The 23,381-nt window shown below is 45.7% G+C and overlaps 2 protein-coding genes across 18 annotated transcripts in view; one reads left to right on the top strand and one right to left on the bottom strand.

Moving 5' to 3' along the window:
• The window catches only part of NSD1 (nuclear receptor binding SET domain protein 1), a 61,961-nt gene extending 48,331 nt beyond the window's left edge, over positions 1-13,630 (top strand). For 15 of the 17 annotated variants that reach the window (XM_077924664.1, XM_077924654.1, XM_077924660.1 and 12 more), the window contains 7 exons: positions 239-351; positions 1,292-1,561; positions 2,663-2,779; positions 3,056-3,197; positions 4,063-4,169; positions 4,865-5,066; positions 5,713-13,630. In XM_077924664.1, coding sequence (XP_077780790.1) covers positions 239-351; positions 1,292-1,561; positions 2,663-2,779; positions 3,056-3,197; positions 4,063-4,169; positions 4,865-5,066; positions 5,713-7,562 — 2,801 coding nt within the window. In that variant the 3' untranslated portion in view covers positions 7,563-13,630. The remainder of the gene's footprint in view (positions 1-238; positions 352-1,291; positions 1,562-2,662; positions 2,780-3,055; positions 3,198-4,062; positions 4,170-4,864; positions 5,067-5,712) is intronic. The other 2 variants (XM_077924668.1, XM_077924667.1) reach the window with 2 other exon arrangements.
• Positions 13,631-14,957: 1,327 nt separating this feature from the next.
• RAB24 (RAB24, member RAS oncogene family) lies at positions 14,958-23,347 on the bottom strand. The gene is made up of 9 exons (XM_028718482.2): positions 23,195-23,347; positions 22,103-22,336; positions 21,479-21,547; positions 20,084-20,162; positions 18,068-18,135; positions 17,395-17,494; positions 17,207-17,257; positions 16,670-16,732; positions 14,958-15,481 (listed from the first exon to the last, which is right to left on the bottom strand). The coding sequence occupies exons 2-9, from the start codon at positions 22,217-22,219 to the stop codon at positions 15,414-15,416; spliced, it is 615 nt and encodes a 204-aa protein (XP_028574315.2). The 5' UTR covers positions 22,220-22,336; positions 23,195-23,347; the 3' UTR covers positions 14,958-15,413.
• Between the last annotated feature and the right edge of the window lie 34 nt (positions 23,348-23,381).

Raw genomic sequence — 23,381 nt, forward strand, 5'->3', positions numbered from 1 at the left:
TTTTGCAATCCTGAAACAAAGGCATGCTGAAGTTTTCTGGCTACTGCCTGGGAGTATGGAAATCTCAGTACTGTTCTCAGTTTTGCTACAGACTGAATCCTAGCGAATCCTCTTTGTGGCTGCTGTTTCCTGTCCCGTCTGTTACTGGTGCCTCACTTCAGCATATTTTCATGTAAGTGCATATATAAAAGTGGCTGAATGTCTGTTCATATATAATGAGGAAGTTTTCTTAATTTAGCTCTGCAGGAAGCTGCTGTGAGGTTTGAAGAGCTAAAAACACAGAAGGAACTGAGGCAGCTACAGGAAGACAAAAAGAATGATAAGAAGCCCCCTCCTTACAAACATATCAAGGTGAGGATGCAGGACATGATAGCAGATGGCGGGCCTTGTGCACATGTATTGCCCCCAATCCCTTGAAGGTGGTTGGGCTATGGGACTGTGTGCTCCATCCTTAAACATAATGAAGGCACAAGTCTTAACCATTGTTAATGCTGACCAGGACGTGCTCTTAACTATACACTCCTCTTGCCACCTGCCACTACACTGCAAAAGCTAAAACCTGTACAATCTGTCCACTGTGAAACATTTCCTTTAGACTTTAAAGCACACAAGCTGTTTTTTGTGGTACCACAGATTCACATGGCAAGATTCACCTAACAAGTCACGTCAGTGCAAGCCCTGTGTGAGGATTTCCACTTGCACAAGGGGACTTTTCCCTTCTCTCCTCCCCCTCCACACCCACTGAATTGGGTCTAAGGGGATTGGGAGAACCCCCAGAAGTGCTGGGGGGATCATTCTGTCTGGCAAGGTGCAATGCTTGTGTTGACGGGGTGTTCACTGTAGTGCAACATTGAGTTTTACCTATGTTTTAATCCCAGTGTAAACTATGAGGTCAGCTATTGGCCACATGAACTTCAACTCTTTGCTGACCTGCAGTAAATCTTTGGTGTATAAAATCCTGTTGAAAGGGAGGGAGTCTCCTTGCTGTGTGAACTTGTATGTTCTTTCTGTCCCACCCTGAGAAAGGATCACCTCACAATATTGAACACCATTACAATAGCTGATTAAAGTGGAAGGTGCATTTTCTATGCTGGTAGAAGAGTTGCAGCTGAAACAATAATAAAGATTAACAATATACATGAAAGTGCAGTATTGACCCATTTCAACAAGTATCGCTGTAGCAAAAGTTGTTTCTGATTTCCATGTATGTAGTCTACATTTCTGCATTCCAATGATGCACAATTTAGCTAGGCCAGCCGATTTACTTAGTGGCTTATATCTGTATTTAAAGGTGAACCGGCCTGTAGGCAAAGTGCAGATCTTCACTGCAGACTTGTCTGAGATCCCACGTTGCAATTGCAAGCCGGCTGATGAAAACCCCTGTGGCCTAGACTCCGAGTGTATTAATCGCATGCTGCTCTATGAGTGTCACCCTGCTGTCTGCCCTGCTGGGGAACGTTGCCAAAACCAGTGTTTTACCAAAAGGCAGTATCCTGAAGTGGAAATATTCCGCACACTGGCAAGAGGCTGGGGCTTGCAAGCCAAAAGAGACATTAAAAAGGTATGTTTGTTTTTTGGTGTCTTAATTCTTCCCCAAGTTTAGTTTCAGCATCCCACACTTTCTATAACTGAATTTAGTTTTCCTTTCTTAAAGCGTAAAATTTACAAAGACAAGAAATGAGTCATTATTCCTGTCTGAGACATACATACACATGTGGTAGGAGTTTGTTTCCCATGGTTACCTAAATATATAGTCAGTCTTTGCCTTCCCATATATAAGTTGGGTTCTGTGCTAATGGAACCTTGAAACAATCTGAACTAGATTTAGCAGAAATCAATATATGTCAGGATTTCCCCAGATGAGTAGTATTGCTTACCTCTCTTCTTTTCATCCTACACCGCAAATTCTTGAGTGCCCAGTTTTTCATCACGCTTCTGTGTTTTAAGAAACAGATGGAAAGGACTGCTCATTAGACTGTTTCTAACCCCCACATTTTCTTACACCAAAATCATCCTTAATTAATACCCATCTAAGTAAAGGGATCTTAAACCCCGTATTTAAACTGAGTGGATTACTAAACAAAAGTTCTATCAAGGCGATGTCTGCATTTTCAGTTTTTACTGTTGTAAAAAGTAACTACTGTAAATGCTTGAATTGCTGAATTTCAGCTCTCCTAGGCAAACCACGAGCCCTAAATCTTGGCTACTTCTCGTGGTTAATTATGATTTAGCTCAGCACAGCAGTAGGAGGGTTAGGGAGGCACTAAGCACTCAACAGTTTTCTTTTTTGGAGGCCATGGGTTTGCATAGTGTGACAGGCGTACCAGACTACAAAGAGCAGTGGTCTAGGTCGAAAGAAACCAGTTTGTAATAAAACTGATAGTTATGATGCTCTAGTATGTTTTATTAAGGAATGCAGTTCTGTGCCTAAAATAGAGATGGTGCCTCCTTAGGCTCGCCTTCCAAAAAGCACTAAAGATTTTGGTTTCCATGAAAAGCTATGAATTAGTAACTTTTGTTTTAATGGGTGTGTGTTTTGTTCATTTGTTTCCTATGCGTATCTCTTCCCATCCCCAAACCCCCTGAGTTTGGTTGGTCTTGGCTTTGTATTCAGAGTACTATTTGTTGTTCTCTTCATCTCTTCCCACTTCCACACTTTCAGGGTGAGTTTGTCAACGAATATGTGGGAGAGCTGATAGATGAGGAGGAATGCCGGGCCAGAATCCGCTATGCCCAAGAGCACGATATCACCAACTTTTATATGCTAACTTTGGACAAGGTGTGTGAAAACATTCCTGTTTTCTATATCTGAAGTAAAATACTGCTAGTTCATGTACGTTTGAAACAATAAATTAAGATACTGTGCCTTCTGTTGGCATTGGTTTTAGATTGCAAGACCACCTGATTTGTGTGTGTGTGCTTTCTTGGAAAGACATCTCCCCCCCCCAACCCTCAAGTTTCTTAGAGCATTCCGTATCTGTATTGCACTGCTTATAGCTAAGAATAAAGTTCTGGCTGTGTTTTGAAAGACTGAGTTTTTCCCTGTGCTTTTTAGGATCGAATAATTGATGCTGGACCAAAAGGCAATTATGCTCGATTTATGAACCATTGCTGCCAGCCAAACTGTGAGACACAGAAGTGGTCAGTGAATGGAGATACTCGGGTTGGCCTTTTTGCGCTCATAAATATCAAAGCTGGTAAGGAGCCCTAATGATTAGTAGCCTTGTTTCTGATATTTTGGCGTATGTATCAAGAAATGAAAGTCTGCAGCCTGAGGGCAGGTTTAACTAATGAGTCCCACCAATGGAAGTCTGTTCAAGGACTTCTGCTAATTCAGTGGCACTTCCCTTCTTTTCCCATCCTCTCACTAAAATTGGCTTTGTGGTCAAGAAAACCCCCAGAACTGCATGTGGGGGGAGCAGAGGGGGGGGGGTCATTTTGTCTCACAATCTGAAAAGCTTGAGCTGATGGAACAATTGCCATAGCACTATGTTGGATTCCTCCCTGAGTGTTTGCATGTAAGAAGTTGAGATAATTCTTCATAGTAAGTGACACATATCTCTGTGTTCACCATACATTACATATAACAGAAAGCTTTAATAGGTAGCGGCTGTCATAGAATCAAAGAGTTGGGAGTAGTATTTTGAAGTCATTTCCCAAGCCCCTGCTCAGTGCAAGATACAATACAGCATCCCTGACAGGTGGCTATTTGGTTTCTGCTGACATACCTTCAGGGAAGGTATGTTCTTCTATCTGTGTATTTGTACTATATTCACAATGTAGGAAAATTCACCCTGCTTGTTGAAATTTCATCCTGCATGGCCCTTGGGAGGTAAGGTAATGCAATTATACTAAGTCATAGACCTTTGTTGCTAGCATGCACTGGAATTTCAGCACATACAAGGGAAAGTAGAAGCAGCAGATTCTCCCCAGCATTTGCACATCTTTTTTTGGGGGGGGTGGGGTTGTTTGTTTTTAATCTTTCATTCCAGTTCTAGAACTTCAGGTTTAGCAAAGCCTATTACAATCCAAATGGGTCTCATTGATTTCTCTGATTACCAGGGACTGAGCTGACTTTCAACTACAACCTGGAGTGTTTGGGGAATGGGAAGACAGTTTGCAAATGTGGTGCTCCAAACTGCAGTGGTTTCCTTGGAGTAAGACCAAAGGTATTTCAAACCCTTATTTAGATTTCTTCCTTCAGCTGCCCTTTGAATTGCTTGGGGTTCATTTTTTACTTAATTTAAAGGAATCTTGTTCTCTTCAGTATACTCCTCTCCAAGTTACTGTGTGATTGCTATTGCTGTTGATAAAAATGACACCCCTTTAAAGCCCACTCTGCATTGCTTAAATCAGATGAAAATGGGGGGGAGGGGACTGGAAAAAAGCCAACGCCAGGAGGGATCTGTGCTAATAACATTAATCACTGTATAGGGAAGTTTTTAATGTTTGATGTTTTACTTTGTTGGATGTTTTAATTTGTTGGAAGCCACCCAGAGTGACTGAGGCAACCCTGTTAGATGGGCAGCATATGAATAATACATTGTTGTTGTTGTTGTTGTTCTTTTCCTGACACAATGGTCAGGATGAATGTAAAACTTCCAATGTGTCCAAAATGAATATACTTTTGTTAGGAACTTTCATAGCTGGGGAAACTCTGGGTTTATTCATACTAGGAAAACATAATCTTATCGTACGGCCTATTCAGAATTGAACCGTTTACTTACCCCTCAAGAATTGTGATTGCAGCTGTTTTCCTTGTGGTCTTTCATCAAGTCAGCTAAAGAAGTTTAACAGAAAGAGGTATGAGGACAGGGATTTGTTCCCTTTGAGCATTTACTCAGTGGCATTGTTTTGTCTCCAGAACCAGCCACCTGCCTCTGAAGAGAAGTCCAAGAAGTTCAAGAGGCGGCATGGGAAGCGCAAATCCCAAGCAGAGATTATGAAGGAGCGTGAGGATGAATGTTTCAGCTGCGGGGATGGAGGGCAGCTGGTTTCCTGTAAGAGGCCAGGCTGCCCAAAGGTGTACCATGCTGACTGCCTCAATCTGACCAGGCGTCCTGCAGGTCAGTCACGTATTCTCACTATTATTCATAGAAACTTAAGTATAACAGCTGCACCGATAGCACTAGCCTCGAGCGAGAAATGATGCCTCCCAAACTTAGCAGCTGGTGACAGTTCATATAATAAAAACGGGAGGAGAGCCCAGCCGCACCAGAACAAAGGCCTATCTAGTCCAGCATCTTGTTCTCACAGTGGAAGCCCAGAAGCAGCACCTGAGTGCAACAACACTCTCCTCATTCATGTTCCCCAGCAACTGGCATTCAGAAGCAGACCATCTCTGAGTGGAGTGCTTGTTTGGTGTGGACAAAAGACCAAATAAAAGGAAGTTCCACCAGCTTAGTTTGCTAAGTTTGAAAACTTGATTTAAATCATTACTTTTGTTGTTGCTTGAACCAAAACTAACTTGAAACACAGTGGTTAGAACTGAATGAACAAACCAGCGTGCTGAGTGGGGTTCCTGCATTTTACATAACTGCAAAATAGTTTATGATGGCAAATGGATGCCTGGTAAACTAGAGCTGTTTTGGATGATATTCCCTTAGCAACCTCCAGGGTTAGTCCAGGCTTGCTTTCTTGTTGATTTCAGCCAGTCGCCGATCTGACTTTCTCACCTCCTCTTAAGCTGCGCCTTTTTTTCCTGTGCTGCAGGGAAATGGGAATGCCCTTGGCACCAGTGTGACGTGTGCAGCAAAGAGGCAGCTTCCTTCTGCGAGATGTGCCCTAGGTCCTTTTGCAAGCAGCACCGAGAGGGCATGCTCTTCATCTCTAAGCTGGATGGACGCCTGTCCTGCACAGAACATGATCCATGCGGACCTAACCCTCTAGAGCCAGGAGAGATTCGTGAGTATGCGCCTTCCACAGAATCGGCAGCTGGCTGCCAAAACACTCAGCCATCAGACGAGCAGCCTGCGGCTACAGGCCCGAAATCTCAGCCGTCAGAGAGGCTACCTCTGACTGTGGCCCTGAGGCTGCAACCCTCAGATAAGCCACCTTCCTCTTCAATGGCTCTGAGGCTAAAGTCCTCAGACAAGCAGCCTTCCTCTGTCGCGCTGAAGCTGCAGTCCTCAGATAAAGCACCCTCCACCGTGGCACTGAGGCTACAACCATCAGACAAGCTGCCCTCCACCCTGTCCCTGAGTTTAAAACCCTCAGACAAATTGCCCTCCACCCTGTCCCTGAGGTTAAAGCCCTCAGACAAGTTATCCTCAGCCCTTGCCCTTAGGTTGCAGTCGTCAGATAAGCCGCTCTCTGCCGTGGCGCTCAGGCTACATCCCTCAGAAAAATCGCCCTCCACGGTGGCCCTGAGGTTACAGCCCTCTGAAAAACAGGCTTCTGCTGTTGCCCAGAAGTCACAACCGTCAGAAAAGCTATCCTCCACCGTAGCTCATGAGTCACAGCTATCAGACAAGCCGGTCACTGGAGAGGCACCAGGACCTCAGGACAAGCCACCTGCTCCGGAGGCATTGGGACCTCAGACAACAGACAAAAACTCCACAGTGAAACCACCAGGATCCAAGAAGTCAGAACTGTCACCTACTGCAGGCATACCCAGGTCTCAGAATTCGGAGGAACCTCCTGCTGCAGAGATACCAAAGCTCCAGGCATTGGACAAGCCTGCTGATCCTGAATCTCCAAGGCCTCAGCCACTGGACAGGCCCATTTCTCTTGGCCCAACACCCAAGCCCTCGGGCAAGTCTGCTGCTCCACTGAGCCTACGATCTCAGCCAGTGGTCAGACCAGTCACCCCCATAGCCCTGAGGTCTAAACCATCAGAAAAGCCAGCCACTCCTGTAGTCCCACAGCCACAGCCGCCCAACAGGGTTTCTACCCCAGCAGATGCTCGGCCCATGCCATCAGACAAGCCTTCCACTACCACAGGTCTGAGGCCTCAGCTTCCTTCCCCACTAAGCCTGAGGCCTTTGCTTTCAGAGAAAGCACTGAGGCCTGTTGACCAGAACGCTCAGCCAAAAGAAAGGGGCTCTGTGACCGTGGAGCAGACTCCTCAGCAGAAAGAGCGGACATCTGTATCCGAGGAGCAGCCTTGCAGGCCTACAGGGAAATTTTCGGGCTATGTTGGGCAAGCAGCCCGCCCTCTAGAGAATTTTCAAATACACGAACAGACCCCTTGGCATAGTGCGAAAGGACTGCAATCGGTGGAGCAATCGCTTTGGACAGCTGAGAAACTGCAGTCTCCTGAGCACAGTCTTTGCTCAGGCCAAGAAGCCGCATCTGCACCTTCCACGGAGCAGCCATTTTGGCCCACAGATAGATTGTGTGCATTTGAACAACCCCTTTGGCCTGCAAGAGAAGCTCCACTGCCTTCTGGACAGGCATCGTGGCTGCCCAGAAACATTCAAACGTTGGAGCAGATCTCTTGGCTCTCTGGGAAAGCACAAACGCCTGTGGGGCAGGACATTTTGCCTTTGTCTGAACAAAACGTGGTGCTAGTACTGAACCAGGATTCCCCTGGCCATGAACCTACTGAGTCTAAACCTTAGTGAAGCCAGTTCGAGGCCAGACGGGTCACTATTTTTGTTTTGTTTGTTTTTTTATTGTATGGGGAAGGGTATTTTGTTTCTTGGGTTGTTTTTTTAAAAAAAATTCACTTCCCCAGATCCTTGACCTTCCAACATCCCACCCAAACTACCCACCTACATTTACCTAAATCCGAACGATGCCCAGTCAAGCAGCAAGAATGTAGATGGCCTGTTCCGTCTTCATTTTGGAAACAATAAAGCTGAAATAAAGGAATCCACTGTGGATAATAATCTCTAATTCCATTGAAATAATCAAAATTACTAACCTTGCATGTCTGAGTGACAGGCGTGCATTAATGGTGTGTCTCCTAGATTAGCTCCTACACCGTTCCAAAGAAGTAGCTTCATTCCATCTCACTAGTTGCAAGCCAGCCATTCTGTACTGGCACCTTGCATTTCCTAAACAATTCAACTGATGGAATCCCGTCACTGGAGAAGCGAAGCGAAGGGACCTGACAGTTTCCTCCCTAGTTTTCATTTCTCAAAGTTCTTTTAGGAGAGTGTTTTGCTTGAGAATATGCTGCCAGGGCACAACAAATACAGGTGCTTTTTGAAGAAACATTACTTGAAGTTAGCTGAGAAGCCCAGTTCCACTAGGTGGAACTGTCTGCTCCTCTGTGAAGAGCTGAAGCTCCTTCACAGACCTTATAATTGGAGGTGGGGGGAAAAGAAATTCAGAGATACCATCTGCTAGCATTCTTATCCTGGGACTTGGATCTCTAGTACAGTAAAGTCAGAGCCCCCACATAGGCAGAATTTTGACCACTAAAGGCAACAGCAGGTTAGACAAATGAGTCAATCTCTCTTCTGAATTTTTGTGGTGCATCATTGCTGTTACCTAACTTTTTTCAGTCTTTGCAACAAGAATTATTAGTGTTTTTGGACAAATGAAACTAATTCCTCCCCCTCCACTACAAGCAGTTGCTTAGGAATCATGTTTGCATTGTTTACAGTAGTCCTAACTATTTGGGGTGCATTCCTCTGGCTAACGTGTATCACCTCAGAAGGCAGAACAGAACTAATAGCCCATTTGAGAATAAATGTTTCCAGGATAGAAAGCGTGTTTTATTAATCTTACCTTGATTAGTCTCCAGCTTAAAGTATTTCCCATCTTACCAAAAAATACTGAAACAAAAACTTGAATTTAACTGAGCTACACTGAAGAATATCTGCATGTCAGAAACAGAAGTAGCTGAGGTCATAGTTCTCACACTGGAACACTAAGGGCTGCAGCAGCTGGCTTAGATCTCTCTTCCTTTCTTCATCTCTCTTTCCCAGTCAGTGCAGCGCTTTATGCCTGGTGTGTAGCCAGGCTGGTATTATGCATAACTCTGGTGGAAGCAGTTATTGTTACCCAACCAGACATAAATGCAGCTTGCTATGGTGCTGGTTAGATATTGTTGATGAACTATATTGAGGATCAGAGAAGTTACTGCTTACTTGGCCCTGAATATGTCTAGGTTTCTTCATATCTTGGCTGTAGGAGAGACAAGCAAGCATACCATGCCAATATTTCACATGGTGGTTTCAGTTAGACACACTGATGTCTGGAAGCAGCTTAACAATCTCTCTCTCTCTCTCTCTCTCTCACACACACACACACCCACACACACACACACCCCTTTCCTGCTAACTTTTGCCTCCTTTTCATGTTCTATTGGCCTGGATAGCTGAAGTCGCACAGTCTGTCATGCTTCAGCTTCAAGCAGCAAATTTGGCCAGCTCCTAATTTGCCCTTTTTAAGATTTCCAGGTGTTGTTGTTTTTTTGCACAAAGCAGAAGTTCTGGTTTCTATGTAAACCCTGATCCTCTTACTTTGAAGCATATATCATTGGGGTATTCAGATCCTCTGTAGAATTGCAATAGTACTACAGTTGATCCTATACAGTGGCAGTTCAAATTCTGACCCAATACTTTTTTCAATGCTGGCTTTCCACAATGATGGTACCTGCTGGGCACTACAAAACATTCCCCCACCACCACCACTGTGCATCTCATCCTCTCCCCTGAATCATTTCCCTCTCTCTCCAAAGCTAGTGACTTTGCAAAGCGTTATGGCTAATGGAATCTTAGTTCTTAACATTGGTTTTCCTCGAAGACCTGCAGGCTCAGCGGTTGCTTATTGCTGAAAATGGGGAAATGCAAGTACATTTTGGTTTCTGCGTGACTCCTGCACAAAGGGAAACAGGACAACTCTTCTGAACGAGACAGAAACAAGAAGCCAAGGGCATTTTACTAAAAACCTTTTTTAAAACAAAACGATCACCTTTTTAAACAAGCAAGCCAAACCAATCACGAGGTTCAGTATGTTAAATATTTCTCATGTGTGGAAAATAATAATAATAAAGCTCTAAATTTTACATATTTAGGCCTTCCCGTGAGCTGGACTTTGTCGTGTAGATTGTGTGTTTAGGGCTTCCTTTGTGCCAGACCCCACCCCAAGCCAGCTGTACCTGTAACAAGAAAGATGCCTGCACTGCTTTGTCCAACTCTGTTCTTGCAATGTCATGTGTTTTTAACTAGCTATTTGTTTCATGGAAAAACAACAACAATAAACTGTGAATATTTTTGGTGGAGGCTGTTTTAAATCTTTAAAACAGAGAAAAGTCCATTTTGCATTAATTCTCCTGAGTGTAGGTGCTAGGGGTCAAGAATAGGTGACACGGTAGGGGATCTGTGCAGCAGCACATTCAGAATCTTCATTTAGGAACTCCTGCTTAAAGTCAGTTGGATTTTTGCATGGCATTTCAGCCCCTGTTGTCTGCTGCCCCCCTGCTTTCTCCTTTTCCCTCAAGAGCCTCTCTGTACAGATTCAGTTTTGCCGCCGCCTCCCTCCCTGAAGGACTTGTTTTGTAGAAACAAGAAGCTGATCAATTAAACTGGGCATCTGAAGTAGAAAGTGTCACGGATGTATGTGTGGAGTGTGTGTACCTGCATGCCTGTAGCACAACTTTATACTGGTAGCATCTCTCCAAGTCTGGAGGCTGGTGTCTGGTTTGTTATGGTAAGGAGAAAATCCCAAGGTGCAGATTAAGAGAAATGCTACACAGGAACCTCACCCAATCGGCACCTTCAACCCAAAGCAGGGGTGGTTTCCTATGTGAAATGGGAAGAGCCAGTCACTCCCATAAGACACAACATTCAATTAGGAAGGGACACTGGCCAAGCAGAAGCCAAGTGCTGTTTGACTCTGAGGGATCCAGAATGCAAACAGACACAGGCTAGGAGAGTGCTGGGAGAGATATTTGACCTGAATGCTTCCCCTGTTGTGTACCCTCTTACCTAGTGTGAATCAGCTACCTTTCCAAGAGCTGGGCTGCCAGAAACAAAATTGAATCCTGCTTCTTAAAATGGTCCAGGCATGTTCTATTCTGCTGTTGCTTATGTGGTACTTTGCTAGGGGTGTGAGCATGGCAAGCGGCTTCTGGTGCGCAAATCTTACACACTCCCCATCATGCTTCTATATTTCATGCAGAAAATAAGGTGCTATAATGCTGGGGTCTAGTGGGACATAGAGCTTTGCACATTTTGTGCTTGAAAATCTGTGCCAAGAGGCCAGATCTGTGGCAAGAAAAGCTGAATTGAATACTGTGACATTTGGATCATGCAGAAAAAGAGATTTGTATATGTTTGCTTATTTCATAACTTACTCTGTTTCTGTTAATCATGGGAAGGGGCAAAGAACTAGGTATGACAACAAATTTTGCCCAGCAACTCTCCTCCACCCATGAGTATCTGAAATTAAACCAGGAATCCCCCACCCCACCTTTTTTTTTTTTTTTTTTTTTTGCAGCCTTAGAACCTTTTTTTTTTTTTTTTTACACAAAACAATTGAAAAGATGATTCAGCAGCATCCTGAGCTTCTCAAGTGCCAGATTTTACACTAGCTCCATAGTTTCATGGAATAATAGACGATAGTGGAATCAGGTAGTTGTACTTGCACCCTTGACTGGCATTGTTTACAATGAAGCTAACAAAATACAATTTCCACCCCATTTATGAAATATTCACAGGTAATTAAAATTTTGCCACATGAAAAATAAGTAGTTGCTGTACAGAATGGTGCAGATCATTCTCCAGAAATCCGGTGTTCTGTCTCTGTGCTTTTCCCCATTGGATGTTTCTCCAAAAGTTAGGGCGCCAACAGGACTGGGATTAGATCAGCTGCAAGTGCCTAGATCTGTTAAAAAGATGTTCATGTTTATTTTTGAGCAATCGGGGTATTTATAGCAGCTCAACAGGGTATACCTCTATTCAGTGCTCCCCTCTGCCCCTCTCACTTTAATGTTGCAAGAATTACTTCCCTTTTCCGACCCCAGGGTCGTTGCCTGAAGAGTGTTCTCTTTATGTTAAAATATTTGGAAACTCCCCATCTGTGCAATTGACTAACATGCTGCTTAGAGCACCTGTGGTGGGACTTTCCTAGAATGCATCACCTTTTGCATTATCCTGTGGCTACTAAGGTGGTTATTTGATTGGTTTAGGGCAAGGGTGAAGAGCAGATGTTGAACTCCAACTCCCTCACCCTGACCTTGCTAGCTCGGGCTGATAGGAATTGTATGCCAGTGTCTAGAGGGGACACAGGATCCCCACTCCTGGTTTAGGATGCATACTTTGGAATGGAGGAGCTGAGCTGTAGGCTTTTAAAATAATAATAATAATAATAATAATAATAATAATAATAATAATCGTGACAACATTTGGAATAGATTTTAAACATTCTGCAGACTACATAATTGTGCTGAAACGGAATAAAGCCTTTCCCCTTTCCGTCAAATCTGCATGACTGGTAAGATACAAAAATTTGTTAACAAATGCATTGAGTGTGTGGCATTTTGCAGTATTGATGGATTCCCTTCCGTGGGAGTCAGAGGGCTAGGGATGCTGGGAATGTGATGATTTTAACAAGTATTGGATTTCATGTCTGAAAGCAAGAGATGTCAGAGCACATTTCTCAAGTACTGACGGCAGGCAGGAATAGAAGTTATATTTTAAAATGGCCACATTTTTGCCTCCCATGCTCCCAGACTCTGATTTTCTGAAAGATGGGATCAGTGTGTACAAACGACACTTAGTTCCTATTCTCCCTACTGAGGCAGTGTGGTCTCTTGAAAGTGAATGCTTGCAAGGGTATTTGTGCATAGGAAACCACTTCTCAGCCTACGCAGAGCATCATCTTGGAAACATCTGGAATTTCACTAACCCTATTCCCTTGAGTGGGTGCTAAGCAGATGTGGCATGGGGCAGCTAAGTGCCATTCCTTCCATTTCTCCTCAGCAGCATCACAGGGCATATTCCTTTGCTGTAGCAGCTTATTTCAGTAATGTATGGTGTGGTGCTTTTGAATTGTTCAGGTCTGTAATACGTTGGGAGAGAGAAACTCTTCTCTAATCGCTTGACAGTCCCATCCCCCCCCCCCCATATTTGTTCCAAAGGGGTTTGGGCAGGGCTAAGACTGGAGAGCTCTCCCCACTCATTTAGCTGCTGGTACAGAAATGGAGTAGCGTGTAGTGCTAACATGAGCTGGAGATGAAATATTGCATTTCTCCAAGCTGTATTGCTTTGCCCTCAGGCAGTATGCTGCATGCTGACTCTCCCAGACTCTCTGCTGGGAGCTGTGACTGAACAGAGCAATTGCAGGAGAAGTCCTGTTCTGCAATGACACTCCAGTGCATAATTGCAGTATTTCTGCATGAATAATGGGGAAGGAATTCTTTTCAGTGCATATATTGTGGTTACCAACAGTCAAGCATAATGTCTTTTTACAGAGCTGTCCTATTCTCAACTACGTTCTCTACAAATGGCCGGCAAGGGAAATGCTTTACAGTATCTACATTAGAAGAAGAGGAAGAGTTTTGGCTCGTGGATTCTTATTTTTCCTCCCCTGACTCATTTAACTGTGTGTGTGTAAAAACTATGACAATGAAAAACAAAGTTGTCCTACCCAAATGTTCCCAAAATATGTACTGTAATTCTTTGTATATAAAAGAAAGCAATTACTGTAAAGTAAAGTTTAACTTTGCTCTTGACTGTGTGTGCTTTTTTATTGAGCCTCTAGATATGGCAGATTCTAATCTGCTTTTTAATCTAAAAAACAAATTGGAATCTCTGTAAGTTGGTATAGAGACACAGATGCCAGGAATACTAGGGACCTTGAATTTGTGGTCTTCTGTGGGTCACAGCTGGGGGAATGGAGAGGGGGCTGCTCAGCTTGTACCAGATCAAAACAATAGTTTATAGCTTAGAGAGAAGTGGTTTTTCAGAATGATACCAAGTCTGAGATATTGCTCTCAATTATAACTTGTGAGGTGCAACTACTTCTGAAAACTCAGCTTCCATAGAGACTTAAAGGTTTGGTAAATCAACCTGAGAATGGACCTTTATTATCAATGTAGCAAATAACTCTTAGGAAGCTTTTGGGCTCTTGCTGCTTGTGTAAAGCCTTTGAAATTTGACACAGAGGTAGATGTCAATGGAACTACAGCCCAAAGATCACTTTCAATACTTTTGCCCCCAAATTTTAGTGCACTGAGTGAGGGGCTCTACCTTGTGCCTACCAATTGCTTCTCCCCCAGCCACAGGCCACTAGGTTAGCCAAGACCAGAGTTGCACCATGGCAGTTACCTGTAACAATATAGTAAAAAGATATCCAGGTATATATATTTAAAGCATAAAACACACTCCAAAACATCTAAGGGAAGAGAGCATATGTTGGAGAAAAACCATCGGTATGTTCCATTCCACAGAGATGATCACGTAAAGGAAAACGGATAGAAATAGCCGACTCCGTCAAATGGCAGAGTATTGTGCAGGTCTGTAACCTTTTCCATTCAGCTGCCATGCTGTGCTTCAACTTCCACAGTACAGGCCAGCACCGTCCTTGGCACAGCTGCATCTGCCTTTCTGCTTTCTCTGGAAAGAGGGTGGCCTGCTTGTGTAGATCAGCAACCCTGGTGATCCAGCCAACTATAGCCTAGCCCAGGTTCCCCTTCATTTTCCAGCCGCCTTATAACTGCTGCAAAGCCCATCACTGCTTGTATCTACAACTGTTCTGTGATGCTGATTGATGCATTTACAGTACTGGAGCAACTGGGCCTGTTTATCACACACGTACACATCTATCAAATTGGCCGATTAAAAAAAATGCAGCAAATTCCTAAGCCTCCTCAGATGCTTGTTTTTTCTCCCTGTACCAATGCATGTTTCAACTGCTGGAACGTCGCAGAGAAACTTCAACCATTAGAAACTGGTGGTCAGCCCATGTAGTAGGAGAGGCACCCATGTTTCTTCCCATCTCCTCTAGGAGTTTAGCCTGGAAACAAGTTTGAGTAACTTCAATAAGAACACAAACCTAGCTGTGTTTCTCAACAACACAGGACCACAATGCACTTTTATTTACATATACATAGCTTATTAGAAGTCATTTAAATAATAAAGCAAAAAATCAGGTGCAACACCATCAAAACAGAAGAACCAACCACTGCCAGAACAAGGTGTCTTCAGCGTTGGAGAGCCAGTTGTGAAAAAGCAATTCCTGAAGCGCGTCAAGAATTTTAAGTCAGCCTCTGGAAGGGATGGGAGCACAAGGCAGTCAAGGTCTCTGGTCAAGAAGGCAGCAGAAAATCTCGCAGCGTGTGCCGTGTTCTCCCCCCTCCCCCCATTCCAAGGAGAAGTGCCAGCAAGTGATGCTCCACAGGTCCGAAAGGGCAAGACATTCCATACAGCAGGGAAACAGTGTGAACTATCCAAAGACAGCATGAACTGCTATCCCAGGAGGGGAGCACTGCTGCTTTGGCAAAACAAGGAAAGAACTCAGTGATGGCAACAGCTATAAAAGTAGGTGGTAGTGTTCTTTTGGCTCAGATCAACTCCTTTCTCCTCTGAAAGCAGAACATATACAAGGGTTAGGCAAGAGGGACAGATTTGTAGCAGCAGAATATTTAATGGCTCTGTTAAGAGGATTTCTTTCCCAGGGAAAAGTCCTGCCCTGTCCAGATCAAGTTTGCATACAGGGGGTAAAGACCAACACACAACAGACTATCCCCCACTCCCAACCCTCCCATGTTATAAACAATTATTACTATTACTTTTATTAATGTGTATACAGTCCTTCATCTAAAGAGCCTAGTGTGGTTCACAACAGAAAAATACAAAATATATGATAAAAGCAAACCAATAACCTCCCCCTCCCACAAACACATCTAAAAAGCCATGGACTGTTAACCAGCCAAATGCCTGGTTGAAATGCCTGGTTTTCACCTTTTGCCTAAAGATATGCAACGAAGGTGCCAGGTGTGCCTTCCTGGGGAGAACGTTCCCCAGATGGAATCTCCACAGAAAAGGCCCTTTATTGTGTTGCCACCCTCTAGACCTCTCACAGAGGAGGCACAAATAAGGGCCTCAGATGATCGCAGGGCCCAGGCTGGTTCATACAGGGAGAGTCTACAGACTATCGCAACTCCCCCTCCCTGACCCTCAAGTCTGTCCTGATGCCACACCAAGTACCCAGGTGGGCACAGACCAACTCCACCCTGCTCATCCAGCCAGGTCTCAATGATACAGACCAGAACAGCCTCCTCATCCACAATCAGATCATGGATGAGGGAGGTCTTACTCAAGAGCAAACCTGGCATTCAGCAACAGCAGCAGCAGCAAGTCCAAGAGCTGGCTGACAGGACAACTGCAATTCCCCAGGTGGAGGGGGGGCTGGCACACTGCACAGTCGCTAACTGCCTGTGCTGTGTGCCCCTGACAGTCTGCCCCCCCCTTCCACACTATACCTCCCCCTACCCTGAACCACTGCAGTTAGGTCCCCCTCCCCTGCTTTCCCCAGCTCCTCTCTTCCCAGAGGCAATAGAGTTCATTTGGAAATGCAGTTCATGGAGTCTCTGCTTTCTACACATGTAAAAAATCATGGGCATTCTTAAAACACTTTTTTTTCTTACTCAGCGTGTCCCCAAGTCCCACTTTCATGTCCAGGAAATATATTTGCACCAGAGGTTCTATGCATGTTCAGAAGAACATGTGAGCACACACACACAGTGGAAGTATCTTGTTCAGAAACTCACCTGTCATCTCCTGAAAGGCAGTAAGCTGCGCATAATCCTCAGCCACCTTCATGAAGAGCTCATCTGTAAACAAAACACAGCAACACAGGATTGGTGTCTCGCCCACAGCTGGCTTCAGTAGGAACACCTGAACTGACCTGAACTTGGGAGGCAGCAAATGGCCACTGGCTACAAAATTATGACTGAATGATAAAAGGGAACAAAACTCAGAAATAAGCATCCTGGATATCCTTTGGTAAACACGGTGATACCTTGAGACCTACTGCCCTGCCCCACTTGTCCACTCTCATCAGATTGCAGCCATAATCTTGAACTTAGTGGAATTTGGAATTGTGGTGCAGTTCCACCTGGCGAGAAAGCATGGGCAAGGTACTCGGCATCACCCTTATTTATCAGGAGCCACAGTGACGCCATATGCAAACTGTCCCCAATCAAAAGGAGAACAGCAGTCTTCTCACTCTGGGCGTGACTGTCCGAGGCATTAGCCACACTTAAGCACCATAAAGCCTTGCAATACACCCTGGAAGCAATACTCACCCACATTCTGTCCAGTCTTACTGGAGGTTTCAAACAGCTCGGCTTTGATCTCTGAAATGACAATATGTCAGACGGAAAGTTTTAGTATGTTTACTCTGCAATGGGGACCGCCACTGTAGATGCACCAATGTTAAGAGCACTGTGATTCCCTTTCTCTCCTCCCAACAAGTGAAGAAGAAAAGCCTAACCATCCGCATAGTCCTGCACATCATGGAAGTCAATTCCTCGCCTTCTCCTGTCCTCGTCCAACAAATCACACTTGGTGCCACACAAATAGATCCTGCAGTTCTGCAGAGAAAGAGAACAAGGCAAGAACTTCCATACAAGGTCAGTCTAGCAAGCAGGTATTGCCAAGAATCCATGTAGCCAAACCAACAGGACCCGCCCTATTTTTTTGTGACTGTGTTTTTTTAATTGTAAGTTTTAAAACTGTTTCATACTGTATTTTAAATTGTTGTAACCTGCCCTGGAACCTTAGGGTGAAGGGCAGGTAATAAATTAAAATGTAGTAGTAGTAACAGTAATAATTTGACATGCCCAAAACGCAATCCTAAGGTGCACACAATTAACAGAGCTCAGGGAATGGTTACACACAATGCTGTTGCGCTGCTAAATCCACCTGGGAGACGGTCTGGAAGCCTCATACTTTTGACCTTCCCAAAAACATGATACACAAGTCAAGCAACCATGTAACCTATCAACAACTGGCCACCCTCCATCCCCCTGAGAAACTGCCCTCCAGTGTCCCAGTATAGAAATTATAGAATGATGATGCTCCTCTGTAAGACCAACATTCCCTGTGGCTCCCCCAATGAGGCGAATATTTCTTTTCTCCCTGCCTGGAAATGGAGATCTACTTACCTCCTCAAAGTTCTGCAGCTCATTCACCCAGAATTTTGCTCTCTGGAAACTGCTGCTATCAGTAAGATCTGTGGAAGTGGGGAGGTGTCAAGACTAGATCCCACCCAAAAAGTTCATAAAGCAGATTCACTGACCCCTGTATATATAGGCAGAGTAACTGAGGTACTGAAATGAATAGGTTGGCTAGGAAAGAATTGCTCTTTCCCTGAAGGGCTCATAATAAGCCTCTGTCCATGCATCTTGAGTTCTTTTGTGGCACACAACTGAAATGTGTATAAGAAGATAAGGAAAAGGTAAAGGGACCCCTGACCGTTAGGTCCAGTCACAGACTACTCTGGGGCTGTGGTGCTCAACTCGCTCTATAGGCTGAGGGAGCCAGCATACAGCTTCCAGGTCATGTGGCCAGCATGACTAAGCCACTTCTGGCGAAACAGAGCAGTGCACAGAAACGCCGTTTACCTTCCCGCCAGAGTGGGATTTATTTATCTACTTGCACTTCATGCTTTCAAACTGCTAGGTTGGCAGGAGCACGGACCGAACAACAGGAACTCACGCCGTTGCAGGGATTCGAACTGCCGATCTTCTGATCGGCAAGCCCTAGGCTCTGTGGTTTAACCCACAGCGCCACACACAAAAATCCCCTTCCACGAAGAGTTAAAGGAAAGGCTAATGGGAACTGCCAGCTTTCTTGACATTAGACACCAGGGCTACATTTTTTTCCCTGAGGCAACGGGCAAAATGCCCCCCTCTTTCCATGTACAAAAGCTGACTGGACTGGTAGTTGAATCTCGTCTCAACAGTGGCAAGAGGACAGCGTCATTCTAGCTTAGAGGACACAAGACAGGCCATGTGGCACACACAGCTCTGCCCTCCAACATCTCACTGTGTCTCTCTTACCACCATCACCCATCAACTGCCTGAGGCTCCTGTCTCATTTCACCTAACTGTAGAGCCAGTCCTGTTGAGTAGCCATAGTTTTACTGCCTTGGTATGCCAAACCACAGCCTAGTATCACTGGGTAGAGACGTTTTCCCTCCTATTAAGGTAATACCCATGCAGTTTTGTGTTCAGGCAAAGAAACACCCGGAAACCTCCAATGATAAGGAATCTCCCATGGCCAACACAAATCATGTAATTTATCCCAGACTAGAGGTAGACTAACGATTTCAGCAACTCTGCTGCCATCATAATAGCTATTGGGAAGGAGATAGTGCAGCTTTCACAGAGTTGTCCTCTTAAAGACAGGAGCACTATAGAGGCAGCTCCTTGCCTCCCTTCTGGCCTTTACAGGGCACTCTTAAAGTGGCACCATGGAGAGGGAAGGGGGATGGACACAAATGAAGACAGGAATTGGTGTCTGAATGGTGCAAGGTAAGTGTTGCCCCTGACAGAAGAAGCAGGCTGCCACGTGGGCTCTATTTGAGGGCATAAAATGTATAAGGCTGGCGCTAGCTCTTTTCACAAACACAAGCACAATGATACAACCCCCAAAGCAACGCATGAGAATCTCTCACTGCTGCTTGTTCTGAGGCAGAGCAAACTGCCCTCTCTATTGTGGAAGTGAAACTGCTAATAGACACAGCTTAGGAAACAAGAAAAGAGGCAGTAAAGCTGGCAAGTAAAGCTGCGGCTAAGTGACCACATCCTGAGGAATTGGAATTTCCATGGTGTTCTTAACTGGACACCTGCACATCTGCAGAGGAACCAACCCTGTGCAGCTAGAGGGCAGTCTGTCACTGTAAGAAAGCGATGACAATGGAGAGATCAAGGGACCCTCAACTAACATACTGATGGAAGGAGGGCCTGAGTATGTAGCAAACAATAATCCCCAAACATCATCCCAATTATACTCCCTCTGTATTCGTTTGATACTGTTCCCAAATATTTGCACACAAATCTCCTTCAGAACAATGGATTGGCTAGCATAGCCCTTTCCAAGTTTGTAAGAATGCTCTCCTAGCATTGGTAGTCCAGAGCTACACGGGTACCTGAGTTGGCATGCAAGTGAACTCTTACCATAACATACAATGGCAGCTTTTGCCCCACGGTAGTATATCCGGCTCATGGCCTCATAACGCTCTGAGCCAGCTGTATCCTAGAAAAGGGAGAAACAGTAAGATTTTGTACTCAGCAGCTTAGAATCCCAGTGGAATTCAACATAGCACTAAGTAGCCAGTCTGCTTGTCTGTCAAAATGATTTCACTTCCCTGGACAGCGGTACCTCGGTTTTCGAACGTCTCCACTGACGAGCATTTCAGTTTTCGAACGCTATAAACCCGGAGGTAAATGCTTCGGTTTTCGAACACGCCTTGGAAGTCGAACATGCCATGTGGCTTCTGCTGAGTGCAGGATCCTGAGGCCTAGCTGTTGGCTATTGAGTTTTCAGTTTTCGAAAGTTTCAGAACTCAAAACAGTCTTCTGGAGCAGATTACGTTTGAAAACTGAGGTACCACTGTATATTGGTCTGGGGATTCACCCAACTCTCCAGAGCAGCTTTAGGGGAAACACACAGCAATAGGGAAAGCCCAACCGCACTAGTGGGAAGCCTTGTGCTGGCGTCTGCTAACAGAACTGGGCAGTGGAATCCAGCCCCTAGAGCCTGGCATATAGCCCTTTTTCAATTAAACACAAAACAGGCTGATCAAAGTGAAGGAACGAAAAGAAATACTGTCAGCGTTGTGGAGTAAATAGAACGTTTGCCAGGCAGCTCAAAAGAAATAAAAGAATAAATACAATGATTCAGCTACAAGTGCGAAATAATTAAATAGCAGCATTAAACACACAGAGAGAAAACCACTGTACAACAATAAACACCTGACATTACGAGCTGGGATTTGAAGACCACAAATTGTTTCAAAGGCCCGACTAAATAGAGAGGTCTTCACCTCGTGCCAGAAAGGTGCCAAGCAAGCATCTCTGGGGAGGCCGTTCCACAGTTGGGGTGCCACCACCAAGAAAGCTCTAAAGTTCCCAAACGGTGCCCCACAAACCTAACTCAGGTGGTCTGCAGCATGTCTGTGAACAACAGGAGCAGTGGCTGCTCTGGGACAGACCAGAAGCGACAGGCAGGAGGAAGCGACTTGAAAGAAGTGAAGACCAGGAGCCAGAAACATATTGTCTTTTATTGTATTACCATTTGTATTACAATTGGAATTGATATTGTATTACGAAAATCATGCAGCAGCTAGCATAGTGCATTACAACAGAAAGAAAATTAGTTAAGTAGTGCACCAAGACCCTTAGCAATTTTCAAGTTGTTCATGGGGGAAATGTTTGGGAACCACAGTTCTAGAAGCCTCCTCACACTTGTCGCCCCCCCCCCCCCCCGCACAACCAAAACATGTCCCATTAGTTCTCTGGTACTTTCTGTTTGCCACACACAGCCAGTGTCATTCCCATCTTAAGACTTACCCAGATTCCCAAGGTTACGGTCCGACCTCCCACTGGCATCACTTTGGCTACAAACGCAGCACCTATTGTCTAAAATAAGAAGAATACATATGAATGCAGCTGCACCACCTCATCAGCTCTTTGAAAGTAGCCACCAGTGGCAAACAAGTATTTCTTCCAGACGTCCAAACCAGGAAGTTTTTACAAATAGGAAAAGAATTGCTGCACCCCCTCCCCACTCCTTTTTAGGCTGTCAGAGCATCACAAACAAATGACTAACACAAGTACATACTGACAGGCAAGCTAGTAAATATTTCTGTGGATTAGTGACATCAGTGAATCTCTTTGCAAGGCTACCTTTAATAGAGGCTACCTTTAACAGATAGCAGATACTAGCAGTTTCTTTCTTTTTCCTAGCCAACATGGCCCCTTCTGATATGGCACGTCTTAGTTTCACTTTCTTTTAGGCCTCAAAGTTCCTTTGTGGTTACAAACCGCTCACCAGATGTCCATTTCACAACATACAAGATTCACTGATAAAGATTTAAGAAGTGGAGGGGTGGGAGCGGAAGAGGACTACAGATTGCCCAACCCACTTGCCACTTGAAAGGCTCTCCACATCTGCCCCCCAAAGGACACACTCACGTTCTGGTAAGGTCCCACAAGGAAGCGGTTGTGAACGTATCGCTCCACCAAGCTGGTCTTGCCCACGTACTCTTTGCCCAGCATCACAACTTTGGCATCCACACGCTGCCCGCTCATCCTCTTGCCCTGGCAGCCGTGTGTTCCCCTCCAGGTGGTCCAGAGGGATCCCCAACGCCCCCACCTGAGTCGGCTGGCACAGCCTAAGACAGATGCAGCTCAGGTGGAGAGGCTCACCTGCAGTAAGCAGAGGAGGAAGTACAGCAAGTGACTCAGGAGCAGCACCTCCCCGTTCCCACGTCACCTCGAAAGCTAAGAGGGCTCCAGTAGGCATAAGCCAGAAGGCCTGGCACTGCCCAGAATGCAGGTGTGCCCTGCATCCTCCACAGCAGTTGCACGAAGCTACATTGGTACCTCGGGTTACATACACTTCAGGTTACATACGCTTCAGGTTACACACTCCGCTAACCGAGAAATAGTGCTTCAGGTTAAGAACTTTGCTTCAGGATAAGAACAGAAATCGGGCTCTGGCGGCCGGCGGCAGCAGGAGGCCCCATTAGCTAAAGTGGTGCTTCAGGTTAAGAACAGACCTCCAGAACGAATTAAGTACTTAACCCGAGGTACCACTGTACTGGCACGCAGTAGCAGCACTTCAAAAAAATGCGGAGAGGGAGGCAAAAAAGGGCAATACTATTCACAACGACAACAAGAAACGTATTTCTCCAGCACTACCCATTTATGCGGCAGCTGTCCCCGGGGTGCTGCCCTCCGCTCTAAGGGGCTTGACTAGATGATCCTCAGGGTCCCCTCCGACTCTACCATTCCGCGATCCTACGCTGCTCTGTCCCCAGGGGAGGCGCGCATGGGCTTCCCTTGGCCTCCACGATCTCCACCCATGTGGGCACACAGGGGCTGAGGGACTGGCCCCAGGTCTGGCAGGACCCTGGATCCGATGACGCGGCAAGGGTGATCCTAACAGGAGGCTCCCCGGAGGCTTCGGGACAGCGCTCAGCGCTCAGCCCCGGTTGCCCGGGCGGCAGGGGCTGGCGGCTTCTGCAGGGCCGGGCTAGGGAGGGAGAGGGCAGCGGCACTCACCCCGGTCTCATGGCGCTGGAGCCGGTCGCCGCTGGCGGAGGCGGGAGGGAGTCGGGCGGCGGCGGCGGCGGGGGAACGAGCCGCCGACGGACCAGTTCCCAGCCAGCGCTGCTGCGGCTGCGGAGCAGCCCGGGGAAGGGGGCGGGGCTTCGCGGCGGGGCCGGAAGCGCGCGGCCGCGGCGGGGCG

The sequence above is a fragment of the Podarcis muralis genome, chromosome 2, assembly GCF_964188315.1.
Source record: "Podarcis muralis chromosome 2, rPodMur119.hap1.1, whole genome shotgun sequence".
NCBI classification, from domain to species: Eukaryota; Metazoa; Chordata; class Lepidosauria; order Squamata; family Lacertidae; genus Podarcis; species Podarcis muralis.

Excerpts from the sequence above, each read along its gene's own strand:
- RAB24 (XM_028718482.2), bottom strand. The coding sequence starts at position 22,219 with ATGAGCGGGCAGCGTGTGGATGCCAAAGTTGTGATGCTGGGCAAAGAG. Across the intron at positions 17,258-17,394 it reads TGTGCAGGACTATGCGGATG|AGATCAAAGCCGAGCTGTTT; the intron begins GTTAGGCTTTTC and ends TTGTCATTTCAG. Across the intron at positions 15,482-16,669 it reads TGCCTTTCAGGAGATGACAG|AGGAGAAAGGAGTTGATCTG; the intron begins GTGAGTTTCTGA and ends TTCTGCTTTCAG.